General features: G+C 31.8%; 3 protein-coding genes across 3 annotated transcripts; 2 read left to right on the forward strand and 1 right to left on the reverse strand.

Annotated features, from left to right (window-relative positions):
* The first annotated feature begins 3,745 nt into the window (after positions 1 to 3,745).
* Positions 3,746 to 7,376, forward strand: LOC107405976 (tyrosine--tRNA ligase 1, cytoplasmic). The gene is made up of 10 exons (XM_016013061.4): positions 3,746 to 3,923; positions 4,047 to 4,194; positions 4,647 to 4,936; positions 5,017 to 5,113; positions 5,938 to 6,043; positions 6,159 to 6,241; positions 6,341 to 6,486; positions 6,653 to 6,758; positions 6,944 to 7,003; positions 7,103 to 7,376. The coding sequence occupies exons 1-10, from the start codon at positions 3,814 to 3,816 to the stop codon at positions 7,121 to 7,123; spliced, it is 1,167 nt and encodes a 388-aa protein (XP_015868547.2). The 5' UTR covers positions 3,746 to 3,813; the 3' UTR covers positions 7,124 to 7,376.
* An 827-nt stretch (positions 7,377 to 8,203) lies between these two features.
* On the reverse strand, positions 8,204 to 8,620 carry LOC125419080 (E3 ubiquitin-protein ligase RDUF2-like). Its single transcript, XM_048464175.1, has one exon. The coding sequence runs from the start codon at positions 8,618 to 8,620 to the stop codon at positions 8,204 to 8,206; it is 417 nt and encodes a 138-aa protein (XP_048320132.1).
* A 1,038-nt stretch (positions 8,621 to 9,658) lies between these two features.
* Positions 9,659 to 12,989, forward strand: LOC107405980 (uncharacterized). The gene is made up of 5 exons (XM_016013065.4): positions 9,659 to 10,052; positions 10,277 to 10,343; positions 10,949 to 10,997; positions 12,159 to 12,203; positions 12,604 to 12,989. The coding sequence occupies exons 1-5, from the start codon at positions 9,789 to 9,791 to the stop codon at positions 12,668 to 12,670; spliced, it is 492 nt and encodes a 163-aa protein (XP_015868551.1). The 5' UTR covers positions 9,659 to 9,788; the 3' UTR covers positions 12,671 to 12,989.
* Positions 12,990 to 15,264: the final 2,275 nt, after the last annotated feature.

Raw genomic sequence — 15,264 nt, forward strand, 5'->3', positions numbered from 1 at the left:
ATCAGTGATACATCCATTAAATAACACTTTTTCAATGGAAAATTTATAGATCTACTCAATTCCTAATTAATTTTACAATCTAATTACGTATATTATAACAATTAAATCAAGGAAACAAAAGCAATTTGTAAAAGAATTGTGTAAATCAAGTGCCCAATTTACTTAATTAGGCCTTTTTAGCTTTAATTGTTCTATCTAACCATTACCCATACAATTTCTTAATTGCAACAGGCATAATAACATTAATTACAAGAAATATATAAGAAAATAATAGAATTTCACAACAATAATCAACTTAACATTCAATTATAATCCAAATAAAAAGTTTCATGGACATCATAGATAATCAATCTAGCAATCCATGTACAAAATATAAACCAAATCTAAAATAAAATATATATTATCATTAAAGCTATGTCAAATACACAATATATAAATATATATATATATATATATATATATATATATATATTCTAATACAATTTAGAGAGATTAAGAAATAGAGAAAAACCAAAAGGTTGGAAGAAATAGGAGATGATTCCCTTTAATTCTTCAATCTTCTTCCAAACTAATATCTCTCTCTCTCTCTAAATTGGGTGTTGCTCTCTAGATTCTTCACTAAGCTCTTTAACTAAAATTTGTCTCTCAAATGTGGCCTTCCCAAACTCTAGCCCACATTTTCATATATATATATATATATATATAAGCCATCCAGATAAAATCCTCCTAAGATGATCTCTACGATCCTAGTTTTTGTGTTAAATTCAATATTTAAACCAAGATTAAAAAGTCATAGATGTGCATATGATTCTCATATGTTTGTTTTAAATGAGATCACAAAATTTGCACATACAAATCTCTACACTAAGGCATATGTTCTCACCAAAGCTCCATTTTAACTAAAATCAAAGAAGTCAAAATTAAAAGAAAGACACTTAACAGTCAACATTTAAGCTTGAAAACAAGAGAATGTCATGGAAAGCTCATGTTGTTCACCGTTTGTGGTGTGATAGTACTGGTGGCGTGTGATGGCTTGCATTGGCGTGTTAGGCTAGCTTTTAGCATGTTGGCAACTTATTAGCACATTTTGGTGCCTAGCTTGGATGCTATGACCAAATGTTGCTTCCAAATTTGAATCTCAATCTGCAATTACTCTTAAAAGCTTCTAAAAGTCAAGATTTTACATTGATTTCCAAATAAAAGCCAACCTATACAATCACTCAAAACAATATCAAATAACCATTAAATGCTTAACTTTTCTGCAAATAATGAAGCTTTTAAAAACTAAATAAGTGAAAATTTTGCCCACTTATTAGGAATCCATCATTTGCTTGGTTTTACAAGGCACGGATTAATGCAGTGAAGGCGGTGGAAGCAAGAAAAAGAAAGGCTCCTATTGAGAAGGTGGTATCTACTTGCTCCTTAACCTTAAAAAATCAAAACAAGTGAGTAATTGTATAGTTTTATTGAAGTTTTTATTGTTACATACAATTGAATCCTGATACTAAATAAATTTGACATACAGAAGCTTAAGGCTAATAGAAGATTCAAATTCTTCTTTTGATATGAAGAATTTATAAAACTATCGAGGTATAATACTGCCTGCTGTGTTTGTTTGTAATTCTCTCTTGCTTTATTTTTCATTTAAAAAGTTATTGATATATTTTACAGAGTGTTGAAGTTGAAGCAACGAGAATTGAGAATGCAATAGATATCTCTCAGCTTCATAAATTGAAGGTTCCAACCAATTCTACCAATTTGAAAAAATAAAAAATAAAAAAATTATATTTTATTTAAATTTCAATTTTTTTCAACAGTGATGTGCAATAACATTATTTTTATTTTATTTTTTTTATTTTATGACTGCATCTTCTAATGTGCTGCATAACTTAAAATGTACCTTGCATTTTATGGCATGGACTATATATCAGTTTTTATTTTAATTGAAAATTTTTTCAATAGTGGTGTGGAATAACCATTTTCTTTATGACATGGACTATATTTCAGTTTTTGTTTTAACGGCAAAAATTTTCAGTAGTATTGTGCAATAATCATTTCTTTTATGATCGCATCTTCTAATGTGCTGCATAACTTAAAATGCATCTTACACCTTTTTTCTTTATGGCATGGACCATATATCATTTGGTCATCGTTTTATGAAAGTGGACAAGCTTAAGGAGGTAAATCATCATTAATTTACTATTTTAGTTCTCTAATAAAAGAATAAGTTGAAATGACATGGAATAAGTGCACATAAAAAAATTTGGTATTTTTACATCCAAGGCAGATGTTGATTCTTTTTTATTTATATATGTAAATTTCTCAAAGAAAAAATTATAATATGACTTGAGCTTATTCACAAAAATTAAACACCCTGACTTGTGAATTGTGGACCAAAACAATGTGGTGTGCAAGTAGTCTCTCCCTTTTTTAACAATTTTAGTTCTTTAATGAAAGTAAAAAATGAAATGACAGGGAATAAGTGCCGATTCAAGTTTTTTATATTTTTACACACTCAAAGTAGATGTTGATTCTTGTTATTTAAATTTGTAAATTCTTTTAAAAAAAGTTTACAAAATGGCTCGAGTTTATTCAAAAATACTAAGCAAACCTGACTTGTGAATTGTGAACTAAAATAACTGAGCAAATAGCTCTCTCTCCCTCTTAACAATTTTAGTTCTCTAAATAGAAAAAATGTTGAAATGAAAGAGAAGAAGTGCACATTAAAAAAATTTGATATTTTTACACCCAAGAAAGATGTTGACTCTTATGATTTATATTTGTAAATCCTTGTAAGGAAAGTTCATAATATAACTTAAGTTTAATTATAAATACTAAACAGAGCTAACTTGTGAATTGTGTACCAAAACAGTCATGTTGAGCAATAGTACTTGCTTAGAAATGTATGTGGTGTGCATTGTGCAAGAATGGAATTTCTTTATGGATGACCTTTTTCAGTAAATAATATTCAGCATTGGGTTTTTCTTCATTTTTGTAAGGGCATAGATGCTATTAAGCTTCTCTTACATTTATCATAGATGCTATTAAGCTTCTCTTGCATTTATACTTTTTTGTTTCCACTGCATAGAATATTTTTAACTTTGAGAATAAAGACTGGATCACTGCTAATAAAAAGAAATTCCCTAATGTTTTTAAGCTATTATGACGTATTTTAGATTGATTTTGATGTTTGGAATCCATAAAATATGAGAGTAACTTAATAACCAAATCAATTTCATTTAATAATTATACATAATCAATAAGAATTTATTCATAATTAACATCATAATTTATATAAAGTTTATAATAATATTAGGTCGGCCCATATATTTTAAAAGCACAGAATATGATAAAGCGTTAAGATTTCTATTTTTTAATTATTATTATTTTCAAATTAACGTTGGGGAGCGTATAAAGGCAATATTCTATTGTAATGAAATAATAACAGTCAAATAAAAAAAGTTACCGTTTAGTGTTTACTGATTAAAAATAAAAAAAATAAAAAATAAAAAAATCAAGCGCCTATGACTCCCGTGTACTAATACCACCGTGGATGATCGACGGCAGTCATCTAATCACAAGAAGAATAAAAAAAAAACAAAAGAACCATCCAATCAGGGCCTTCCATCTGCTAACGTATTCTCCAAACTGTTTCTGTTTCCATTTTTTATTTTCATTGTTTTTATTTTAATATTTATATAAAGCAAACGCAAAGCGTCGCTTTCAATCGTTTTTTTTTTTTTTTTTAAAAACAAAACCCTAGTCAGAGGGAGTCACAAGAGCTCTGCGAAAGCTATTTCCTTGAGCGCTCCAATGGCGACGGAAGCACCAGATCAGACCCCAACCGAAGCAGTGGAATCGCTGTCCATTTCCAATTCACAGACGGAAGAGGAACCTTCGAGCTCCTCTAATCGATCAAATCTGTAAGTATATATACATATATCGCCATCTCTAAAGATGAACAAATTATTATTTTAATATAATATGTGTGTGAGACATAATAATTGAATTTTGTGTATTTTATGTGTTTGTGATTTTGGGGGCAGAATGAGTTTGGAGGAGAAATACCAGATTGTGAGGAGCATAGGAGAGGAGTGCATCCAAGAGGATGAGCTTCTGAATCTTCTGGAGAAAAAGCCTGAGCCCGTCTGCTACGATGGATTCGAACCCTCTGGTCGAATGCACATCGCTCAGGTATTGTTGAGCTTCCTTGTTTTTTATTTTTTTGTTTTTTTATTTTTTTGGGGCGTATCTTGGCTTTTGAAAAATTTGTTAGATTGCTTAAAAGAGTTGGAAGCCATGGGAGAAAAAAAATATTTGTTGTGATGGGCTACTAGCGAATCACCCAAGCAATCGGAAATGGTTATTGGCTCTTTCTGCTTGCTTTACCTACAAGTTTTGGTTGTTGCTTTCATAGTTGTTTTACTTTGTGGTTAGACTCTCCACTGGTTTGTTTTCGGGCTGCAGATTCCCTCTATTGTACTGTGAACTTCTTGAACGTGGCGATTTCCACTGGTTTTACATGAGGAGTAATTAAGATTTCAATTTTAAAGCTTCTATCAAATAAAGTATTTAAATTATTTCTGGTTGTTGCGCTTGTTTTTACAGTATAAAGCTTAGTGCATGCATTTATTACCCTTGGGCAGGGAGTTTTGAAGGCCATAAATGTAAATAAGTTGACATCTGCCGGGTGCAGAGTGAAAATATGGATTGCAGATTGGTTTGCTCAGCTGAACAATAAAATGGGAGGTGACCTAAAGAAAATTGAAGTTGTGGGCCGCTACTTCATTGAGATTTGGAAAGCTGCTGGGATGGACCTAGAAGGGGGCAAAGTTGAGTTTTTATGGTCGTCAAAGGAGATCAATTCAAGAGCACATGAGTACTGGCCCCTTGTAATGGATATAGCTCGTAGGAATAAACTTCCGAGGATAATGAGGTGAATTTAAGTCTGATTGTTTTAGTTGGTATAATATATGGTGATGAATTTGGACTCATAATGTTTGTTTCTGGTTCCAGATGCTGTCAAATTATGGGACGAAGTGAGCAAGATGAGCTGACTGCAGCCCAAATTCTCTACCCATGCATGCAATGTGCTGATATATTCTTCCTGAAGGTGCTTGCTTTTTATTTTATTTTTTCTAGCTATTTAGCTATGTTTTATCCTTTTTTGTGGCTAAGATTCCTTCTCTTGGTACTGACTATATCTTGCAATGCATTATTTGCTTGACCATTGTATGGAGTTTAGCGAACAGGCAGTATGTGGTTAATCTGCTTATAGTTGGTGCTAGCCTATTTCAGTTTTTACACCTCTTATTTAAGGTTTCATTTCAGTGCGAATTTTTAAGTCATAAAAGTGGGAAGAGAAACCACATATGCTAGGTGGTGGGCTGTTCCTATGACATTTCTGATAAAGTGGACTTGTAAACTTCTGTGTAATTGACATAGAAAGAATGAAGAGTATCTTACAATTTTAGAACAACCAGTAATTGTGGAGAAGCTAATTTTAGAGTAGATGGCAATCTGTTGGCACTTGGTACACATGTGATGTTCCCATAATTTGCTTATTTATTTTTGTATTCTTTTGCCTGCATTGCTTATGCCCAAATATGCCTCTGCCTCTTTAAGCCTGACAACCAACCTCTCAGTGGTGGTTAGATGAAAAGTCTGGTAACCTTTTCATTTTGATGCCCAGTAGAAGTATGAAGTTGGTGCTATGGAAATGTCACTAGTGCAAGTATTGAGAAAATATCTTTATGGAATGCGATTTTGATTTAGTCTATCAGGACAGATTTCTGATTAGGTCTTTTACTCTTGAACATTGTCTATTGATATGTTATTTCAAAAGTTGTCTAGTGCATTTACCAAAAATTAATTGTTCATTACATTGGTTTGTCCTAGGTATAACTGTGGCCTAATTTGAGTTCCCTTTTAAATTAGGCGGACATCTGCCAATTAGGAATGGACCAGCGGAAAGTTAATGTACTTGCAAGAGAGTATTGTGATGACATTAAGAGGAAGAACAAGCCTATTATCCTGTCTCACCGTATTATCCTAACCTCCCTATTCTTGCAATTTCAGTGTCTTATAATTTTTGCCTACGTATGTTGAAGTCTATGCTTACATGGTGTTTGTTCCTTTTCTTGATTGATGATTTGTAGACATGTTACCTGGTTTGCAACAAGGGCAGGAGAAGATGTCCAAAAGTGATCCTTCGTCCTCCATTTTTATGGAAGATGATGAGGTGGGTTCAATTTCAATGGAATTAATATTGTAATTTTGGGAAGGGGACGGATTTAAATTAAACTTATTCTCAAAATCCTAATTCTTATCAATGTTTTAGGCCGAAGTGAATTTGAAGATTAAGAAAGCTTACTGCCCTCCGAAGGTTGTGGAAGGGAATCCATGCTTGGAGTACATAAAGCACCTTGTTCTACCTTGGTTTAAACAATTTGTTGTAGAGCGCAGTGCAGATAACGGTGGAGATAAGTAAAGTTTTATGAACCTTTAGGACCTACTCTTTACTGATTCATCTTATTGATGGAAGAATTTTGACATGTTCTCCCGATTGAAATTAGTGGAATTGCTTGACCTGCCTTTTCCCATGGATCCTTAAAACTATAATTGTTCATTTTGTCCCTCTTATCTCATTCAGGACCTTCAGAAGCTTTGAAGAATTGATTGCTGACTATGAAAGTGGGGAGCTACATCCAGCTGACCTCAAACCGGCTTTATCGAAGGCTTTGAATAAAATACTGGGGGTATTATGCAGTTTCTAGAGTACATACAAAATTTGTAACATCACCTGTAGCTGGCTCAAGGGACTCAGAGTTTCCGTTTTTTACTTTGAAAAAACTTCTGTTTGTTATGAGATCTGCCTAGAAGAAGTTTCATTTTCATCTTTTAATCAATTTCTACTGGCTAACTTTATTTTTCATACCTGCAGCCTGTGCGGGAACACTTCAGAACAGACAGCAATGCGAAAGATCTTTTAAAAAGGGTCAAGGTATTTCTCCGGTTTCTTTACCATTAGATAAAGAAATATTTGGTTTCTTTGAATTTCAATGAACCATTATTAAAACTGGTATTGGATGGTGTTTTATAGGCTTTCAGAGTCACCAAGTGATGAACAATGGATCAAGGCGTTTAATATCTTCACCGCTTTCACTTGTTCCAATTGGCGGTGGAAACTCTTGTAATTTTATTTTTCTTTTTTTAATCATGGTATACTTTCCCCGAGAAGAATTAACTTGTTTAATTATTTTTCAAACTAAACCTTTTTTCCCCAACAAACCTGTTGGTATTTTTCGTTTGAGGTGATATTTTTTTGGAAGTATTTGGTCATTACCATTACAATAAGTTGTCTTTATTCTCTCAAAGTTATTTTTACAGAAAGAAGCAAAACTAAAACAAATTCTATTGGAGTTTCTGTCATAGATTAGGTTGGTGGTATCTTTTGGGAACGAAGAGAAGCCAAAATATTTTGTACGATGCTTGGAACTCAGCCTTTAAAACCCATGATCGAATTAGAATCAAAATGGTGTCTTATTGTTATTATTATTATTTTATGGCATTGATGCTATATGTTCCAGAGGGAGATTGCAAGCAAATGTACTCTTAATTTTGTATCTGAAAACTAAATTAATGGACAAAATATTGGTATCTATGAGTTCTCACTGTTTAATTTTGTTTAAAAAAGAAAAAAAAAAAGAACTCTTATTTCATTTATGTTTCAATTTGAATATTCAACATTTTTTTTTTCCAGCAATTTTCCCTCAACTATTCCATAATGTTGAAATTACTCTCTTATTCCAGGTTTTTTGTTAGTAGATTTTGACGAAATTAACTGTAAATAACATTGAAGTAAATATAGTATATAAACAATATCTAAAGCAATATTTTTCTTAAAACAAAATTGATGAGAAATAAATTGGAGCAAAATTATTATTTGTCTAAAAAATTCCGGTATGCGATGTGGTTATTATTTCCTTGTGAAAAAACTTTTTCAATGTGCACTAACCGAAAAATAATTTTAAAAAAAAAAAAACAGTATCATTACGTAATTTTTCAGTAAAAAGTTTTACTTATTTATTTATTTTAAAAATCTATTAAGAATTAAGAAAATAAAAGAAGAAAAAAAAAATTTACACAAATTATAATATAAAATAACAGAAACTGTTCGGCAACAAGTAACAATTGGAATTTATTAGGAAGAAATCATCTGAAATCGACACAAAGGACAAGTAGTACTGTTGTGAAGCCAATTGAGGATACAAATTTCATGGTAAAGGTGGGAACAAGGAGTGCATGTCGCTTCTATCCCCACCGAGAGCTCTTCCAAACACACCGCACACACCGCGACGCCGCCGTATTGATTCACCGAATCTGAATGCGATATTTGCGAGCTTTCAATCTTGACCTTCTTCAACTCTCCCAGTCTCACTCCAATGGCAGCGGTGGTTCCACTCTCTCCACCGCCACCGACGCTACTGTCATAGTCAAACTGGTGGTGCTCCAGAAATAAGAGAGAAACAGTCTCGACGCCCTGAGCATTCAGAGCGCGAATTGGAACAACGTAATCATTCGTGTTCAACATCCATTCACTGTCTTTATCTCCTTCCATTCTCAAAACACTCTCAAGCATCAAACTAACAAGCAAAGATGGTAGACAGATGGTTCTATATGTATATATATATATATATGTATGTATGTATGTATAAATATATCCGATCGATTCGAATCATAAGATACAGATAAAAAGGATAAATATGGGTGTCCTATTACGCTTTGTACTTCGGTCTCTTCCTTTCTTTCTTTCTTTCTTTCACTCCAAGTTTCTTTTTGGGATTTTCAAATATCTGTAATTTTATTTATTTATTTATTATTTATTATTTTTTTGTTGTATTGTAAATATTTTTCAGTATTCTACTTTCCGAACTCGGACTTATCCCAACACAATGTTTATGTTGGCGTGGAAAAACTTGGGCCTGGCCCAACTATATTTTAATTTATTTTATTTTCTATAATTAATTTCATTTTTTCATTTTTTTTTGGTTTAAAAAAAAATGCAAAATTTTGAAATTGAAAAGCCTATATTGTAATAAATTGGGCCGGGTTTCCTCTTGGTATTAATAAAACGGGATAAAAATTGTTTTTTTTTTTTTCACAATTAAAAAGTTTAATTGAATAAAAAAAAGAAAAAAAAATTGAAATTGATGTCTAAAGCTTAGTTTGGTTGTTATTACTTATCATAACCAAAAAAAAAAAAAAAAAAAATATCAGTTATAACTGGATTGGACAAATAATTAAGAATTTAAGCCAATGAAAATGTTTGTGTTTGCTATCATATTAAATTAATTTGTTTTAAATTTTTTAATTATTAAGATGGACATGATTTATCTATATATATAATTTATTTTATTTAAAAAATTAATTTTATATATAATTAGTAATTCTAATTTTTAACTTGTTTTGTTAGTATTTTTTTTTTAAAATAAAGTCTGATAAGTTAAAAATATTTTTAAGAAAAAAATAATAAAAATTTATAATTTATATTTTATTTTAGTGTGTATATATATATATATATATATATGTATGTATGTATGTGTATTTTTTTTACCAATAAGTCTATTACGTTAAAAATCTAAAATCAATGCAATTTTTTAAAAATTAAAAATACTAAAAATGCAATTAACTTTAAAAAAGAAATGAAGTGGGGGTTAAAAGGAAGCATTTGCAGAGGGAAACGCAGAACGGAGCGTTGAATCGGAAGTTTGGGCAGTCAGAAAAAAATGGAAGAAATAGAAGCTAAGGCGGAGCAACAGCTTGTGGCTAACTCAGGGATTCCGATATCGGAATCGGATCCTAATCCACCTTCCGCGTGTCAGTCATCGGTAACTGATCCCGCCGAAGGAGTCGTTGCCGAATCGGGATCGGAATCTCCGGCGAACCGTACCGATATTTTCAGAGCCGTCGAAGTCGTAGAGAGGGACTCTATCGCCATCGCCGAGAGCTTCTCTTCTCTCTTCGATTCCCTTCGCTTGGTTCTTTCCGAGGTTTTCTCGTCTTTTTGTTTCACTTTTTCTCTTTTATAATTAGTGTTTGGATGGCGAGAAAATAAAAGGAAGAAATAAAAAAAAGTAGAAAATTTGAATGTTCAAAGCTTGAATTTTTATTTAAGAAAATATATATATATATATATATATATAGATATATATAAAATTTATTAGCTCATAAGGTGCAGAGAGAGTTAAATATTTTGAAAATGTGAATTTTTTAGGTTACAAGCAACTCGGTCGATCACATGCATTGTTTCAGTGATGCTGCAGGCCGTCTTCAAGAATCGGGTATGTATTTGTTCACATGAAGAGCATAAAAGCTTTCATTTTCAGCCAAAAGATTACAGGAGCTATCTTAGTTATTTAACTTATAGAAGTCATTTAAAAACAAATTAAAGGAAAAAAAAGGGGTAAAAGAGGACTTATATTTGATATAATTCATGGAGATTCAGATACTGGATGTGATTGGCATTGGATGAGTAAGATTAATGAGCCCCTTAATGCAAATAATTGATTTGTTTAACAGAAATCAACTATTTGGTGATCCTAGGTGATTCAGATTTCTCAGAAATCACTTCCTAGAGGCAAAGTGATTCCTACATAATCATTCCCAAATGGAGTTTTTAGAATTTCTTATAAATCAAGTCTTATCTTGTAAAGTAAATGTATTTATGCTTGAATGATTATATGAAAGTTCTTTGTTGTCTTTTGTTTGTCATAAATGGCTTCTCTTTAAATTTCTCAATGTAGAACATTATTGGGTCTGTGTAAATTTGCGTGGACCTTTCCGTATTTCTTAACCTGCTCACACATGTGTTACATTATTAGTTGTTGGAAATGGGGTGCTTCACTGGTCTCCTTCTTTAATTGCTCCCCTGTTTTTTGTCGTGCAGTACTTGATGCTGCAACGAAGGGAAATCGATATATAAATTCATGTCTCAGGTATTCTTTAGTCATCAACTTTGCACTTGATGAATTACATAAGTAAATGAAGTTTTTGTTATAAATGAAGTTTTTGTTATATAATTTAAGTAACAGATAATAGAAGTACCTAGTATGCCCCCTCAGAATTATTGATTGAGTATGGTGGTTTAAGTTTTAGGTAATTGTGATATTGTGAGGGCTTCAAATGATTCCTTGCATGGAAATTATCGCATTAATCTGGAATTTTTATCTACTCCATTTTGGTTTCACCTTATTGTTTAGTTTGGCATGTATCATAAATTGGTCTTAGATAGGCTTCGATTTGCAAAAAAAATTGATTTGATTAGGCAACTCCAATTTGTTGGTTTGAGGTTCTCATAATTGAGCAATTTAAATTAATAATATATATGTATTTATATATATTAAAATAAATGTATAAGATATTTTAATTTTAAGTCTGGAGTTGGCTTCCATTGTGTGATTGTGATAGCGCAGGTGGTAGGAATCCCTCACAGAGCTTACCATAACTTGATTTCAATTCTTAACAGTATCTTTACTCTTGTCAGATTGCCCTTGCTGCTATCCTCAATAGTGTCTGTATTGTTGACAAAGCAATAGTATGGTGAGGCATAGGCAGACCTCAATCTTTCTTTAGAGCCAAAAATTTTTGTAATGATAATAAGAACCCCTCTCTTGTGTACTAAATCGAGCAATCCCCTATCATATTAAGATGGTTTAGAAGTGAGAAGCAGGTTCATTAATAATAAATGTCTTAAATTCATTACAGGTCTTTATAATGAAATCTTGTGGAAAGATATGACTCTGAATTACGCTAGCTGCAATGGTAGCATAAATGAAGAATGTATAAATGCATCCTTGCATCTTTTTATAGGGTCATTGACTAGTATTTCTATAGTATCTGTTATAGTCTTGTTAATGTTGAACATAGAGAGGAGTGATAATTGTTGGACTTCTGGCTAACTGGCCACTCTGTGATTATGGCTGACTGTTTCTGGCAACTCACTTGGCTTTTAGAAAATTAAAAGTTCAAGTGACAGTTTTGGCACATTTATAATCTCAGCTTGGAAGAGGAATTTAACTTTGTTCTTTTTATCGGTTTCTGATTCTGCAACTTATTAATGGCCTTTCTAATTAAAATATCAAATTTGTTGTTGGCAGATTAAATCAGGAGATGAAAGGCATGGATAGTCTAGCCACACAGCTGTATCCTTGACTTGGATCCCATTATTGTCTTTCTGTATTGCATTGTTATTTTTTTCACTCTTCCTAAAAGCTGGTTATGGTTCCAGTGACTCATTCCATTGTGAAATCAACTGGTGTTCATGGGATGGAGGCCCAACCCAAAAACCTCCATATTGGGAGTTCAAGGGGAAAGTTTGGGCCTTGAGCAAGATTTGATTTACTCACCTAATGGCTTACGGTTTTGGGCTAGCCACTATCCTGTGACACTCGGCCAGTGGGCTATCAATCAGATGGTAATTTATGTGTTCGTGTGTGTGTGTGTGTGTTTATTTTTATACTGGCATTTAAGATCTCATTGCAATGCTATCTTGGGCGTAGTCTTTCATGTGCCTTTGCTTTTGCAATTCCTTAATGCTTTAAGAAAAATCTTGAGGAGAAATGTTGATGCTCTGGATGTAGCGGTGAACAAGCTCCTCCATATTCCGTGACAAAAAATCCTGCTTGACTTGACTGAAAAGAATTCGTTATGGAAACCCTTCTTTCAAAAATGTCTGCATTTTATCCACGGTTTCATTTGCTGAATCATCGCGCTCATTTGGTGAACTACAGCCTTTTTGATAAGCCAGCGTTAAACCAAGCTCGATGGAGGTCTCACCTTAAGATTTATACATATACATTCATGGACTTAAAACTAAGCTCGATAGAGGTCTCATCTTAAGATTCTTACATGTATATTCATGGACTTATTTAGTTTCCATTGTACTGAACATTAAACTGATTATCAATCGAATTCACAATTACCACCAATATGCTAGTTTAGCCTAGTAAGTAGTCTTCAATTGAGCAAGTAGTCTTCAATTGTTGAAAGAAGAATCAAGGTGACAGTGGTGCTTGGAACTTTAGATGGTGAAAGTGGGATTATGGAAATTTATCAAAATACTTCTTGTCTGCAAAAATGGAAACCTGGTCTCTAGAAGACCCTGCTTGTACTTATATTAAAGTGAAAATTAATTGACTTCCTGATTGAATGAAAAACAAAACATTCATGCCATGGATTATGTCCACCACCATAAGCACTGTCTGTCCAAAGTTACAGAGTCTGAAAGAAACAGCACAAGTTCATGTTGATAGCGTTTGGATCTGATTCTTGTTCAAAATGATAGGGACCAAGTTAACATAGGATCCGAGTAGTATTTAAAGAAGACGATGGATTTTAATGGGAAGGAGAGTAAGAAAGTTTCTAACGAGGATGGAGATCTTTTACGCTATTTTTGTATTCGTATTCTGTCAGGATAGTGATAGTATTTTGTATTATTATTTAGAAAAATAGTTATGTATTTTACTTTATTTTTTGTTAATGTTTTTATATAAGGTGTTATCAAATCATTGGTTAATAGAAATTGGGATAAAAAAGAAGAAGAGAAAATTCAAATTCCTTGATTAATGCAATGTTGGGGATTTCTGACAATTTGTGGTCCAAATGATTTTTATTTATTTTTATTGTGGTAAATAAAATAGTTCATATATATATATATATATATATATATTATTGGTAGATATAAGATTGTCCATAGCTCTCTAGCAAAAAAAAAAAAAAAAAAAAGATTGTCCACAGCTGGTCGTTCACTTTCGCCCACTTTTTGTTAATGGGTTTGATAACGAGGTCCAAAAATGTGAATGTATCATCTGTAATGGCTGTGGATTTCTTGACATTTGGCTTGACCATAACCAGCAGAAAGAAATTCCAGTTATCATTATTGTTGATCTTTCTTTTTCAATTTATCAATTTCATCTCAGACAAGATTTGCTAGAAACAGAATGATTTCAATATGTATATATATTTTTTATAATACAGAATGATTTCAATTCGTAGGCCGAAAACTTTTGATCTTTTCAGTGGCTTTTCATGAGGGTCAATTGTCAATATTGCTTTTCAAATTGGTTCCCTTCACACTGAGTCTTAGTTGGAGATTACTTAACGTCACCGAAATCTTGGTTATTAAATGAAAATGATTGAAAAAACCAAAAAATATTAAACAAAGTTAAGAAGCATTTAAGTCAATTTTTTTTCGTTTGAATACATATTATACAAGTTCCCAACTCTACTTCAAAGCACTCACTATCATTTATTTGCCTTGTGTAGAGAGAGAGAGAGAGAGAGAGCAATGCAACTTTTTCTCCACAGAGAGAGAGAGAGAGAGAGAGAGAGAGAGCAATGCAACTTTTTCTCCACAAGTATGTGCTTAATGTCAATAATCATCGTTTCATTACAAATTCAATCAAATGAAAACAATTATTATATGAAGATGAATAAAATTGGGTAATAAAATAAATTCGATGCAATACATTTACGAAGTTTTAAGTCCAACAATATAAATAAATTACAAATTAATTTTTATTTTTATTTAATTAGAGGATTGAAAAATTACTTTGATATGAAAAGGGCATAAAAAAATAGAATTAATCCTAATTAAACATAATTGAATAAATTCTGTGAAATAGTATTATAAGAAACAAGTAGTGTGGTGACAATTTTGAAGTCCCAAATTAAATGTTGTTGTCCTTACTCTAATAAAAGTTTTTTGTAACTATTGAAGCAATAATTAAATCACTTTATACCTATTTTTATAGGGGTTGAAATTTGAAAGAGATTTCAAACTCCAAGCCAAGAACCTGCAAAGCGACCCCCACCAACCCTTCTTTACCAAATGGTCAAATGATCGATTTTAGAACCCACATTTTATCTCATTCATTGGACCTTTTATTTATTTATTTATTTATTTTAAGTTCTATAGAATCTATATAAAACTATATAATTTTTTAATAAAAAAAATCAATTGGGGAATTTTTTTTAATATATGATTAAACGTGGTTTATTTTGATTATGATAATTTTTTTTTAATTCACCTTCTGATCAACATTAGTTTATAATTTATATTTTACCGTATACGGCCAGATTCTCAAATTGCATCCTACATTTGGAGTCGATTATGTCTAGCTGGCTAGGGAAATAGATTGATAATCTATATACATACATATATATACACATACACGATTGGTATAGCCTAATTAAGTTATTGAG

Source organism: Ziziphus jujuba, chromosome 6, assembly GCF_031755915.1.
Source record: "Ziziphus jujuba cultivar Dongzao chromosome 6, ASM3175591v1".
NCBI classification, from domain to species: Eukaryota; Viridiplantae; Streptophyta; class Magnoliopsida; order Rosales; family Rhamnaceae; genus Ziziphus; species Ziziphus jujuba.

What these genes read in the sequence shown, in the direction of transcription:
- LOC107405976 (XM_016013061.4), top strand. Translation starts at nt 3,814, where the DNA reads ATGGCGACGGAAGCACCAGATCAGACCCCAACCGAAGCAGTGGAATCG. An exon ending in AAACTTCCGAGGATAATGAG is followed by an intron (nt 4,937 to 5,016) that starts GTGAATTTAAGT and finishes TTCTGGTTCCAG; the next exon opens with ATGCTGTCAAATTATGGGAC. An exon ending in CTGATATATTCTTCCTGAAG is followed by an intron (nt 5,114 to 5,937) that starts GTGCTTGCTTTT and finishes CTTTTAAATTAG; the next exon opens with GCGGACATCTGCCAATTAGG.
- LOC125419080 (XM_048464175.1), bottom strand. Translation starts at nt 8,620, where the DNA reads ATGGAAGGAGATAAAGACAGTGAATGGATGTTGAACACGAATGATTAC.
- LOC107405980 (XM_016013065.4), top strand. Translation starts at nt 9,789, where the DNA reads ATGGAAGAAATAGAAGCTAAGGCGGAGCAACAGCTTGTGGCTAACTCA. An exon ending in TATATAAATTCATGTCTCAG is followed by an intron (nt 10,998 to 12,158) that starts GTATTCTTTAGT and finishes TGTTGTTGGCAG; the next exon opens with ATTAAATCAGGAGATGAAAG. An exon ending in GATAGTCTAGCCACACAGCT is followed by an intron (nt 12,204 to 12,603) that starts GTATCCTTGACT and finishes TAATGCTTTAAG; the next exon opens with AAAAATCTTGAGGAGAAATG.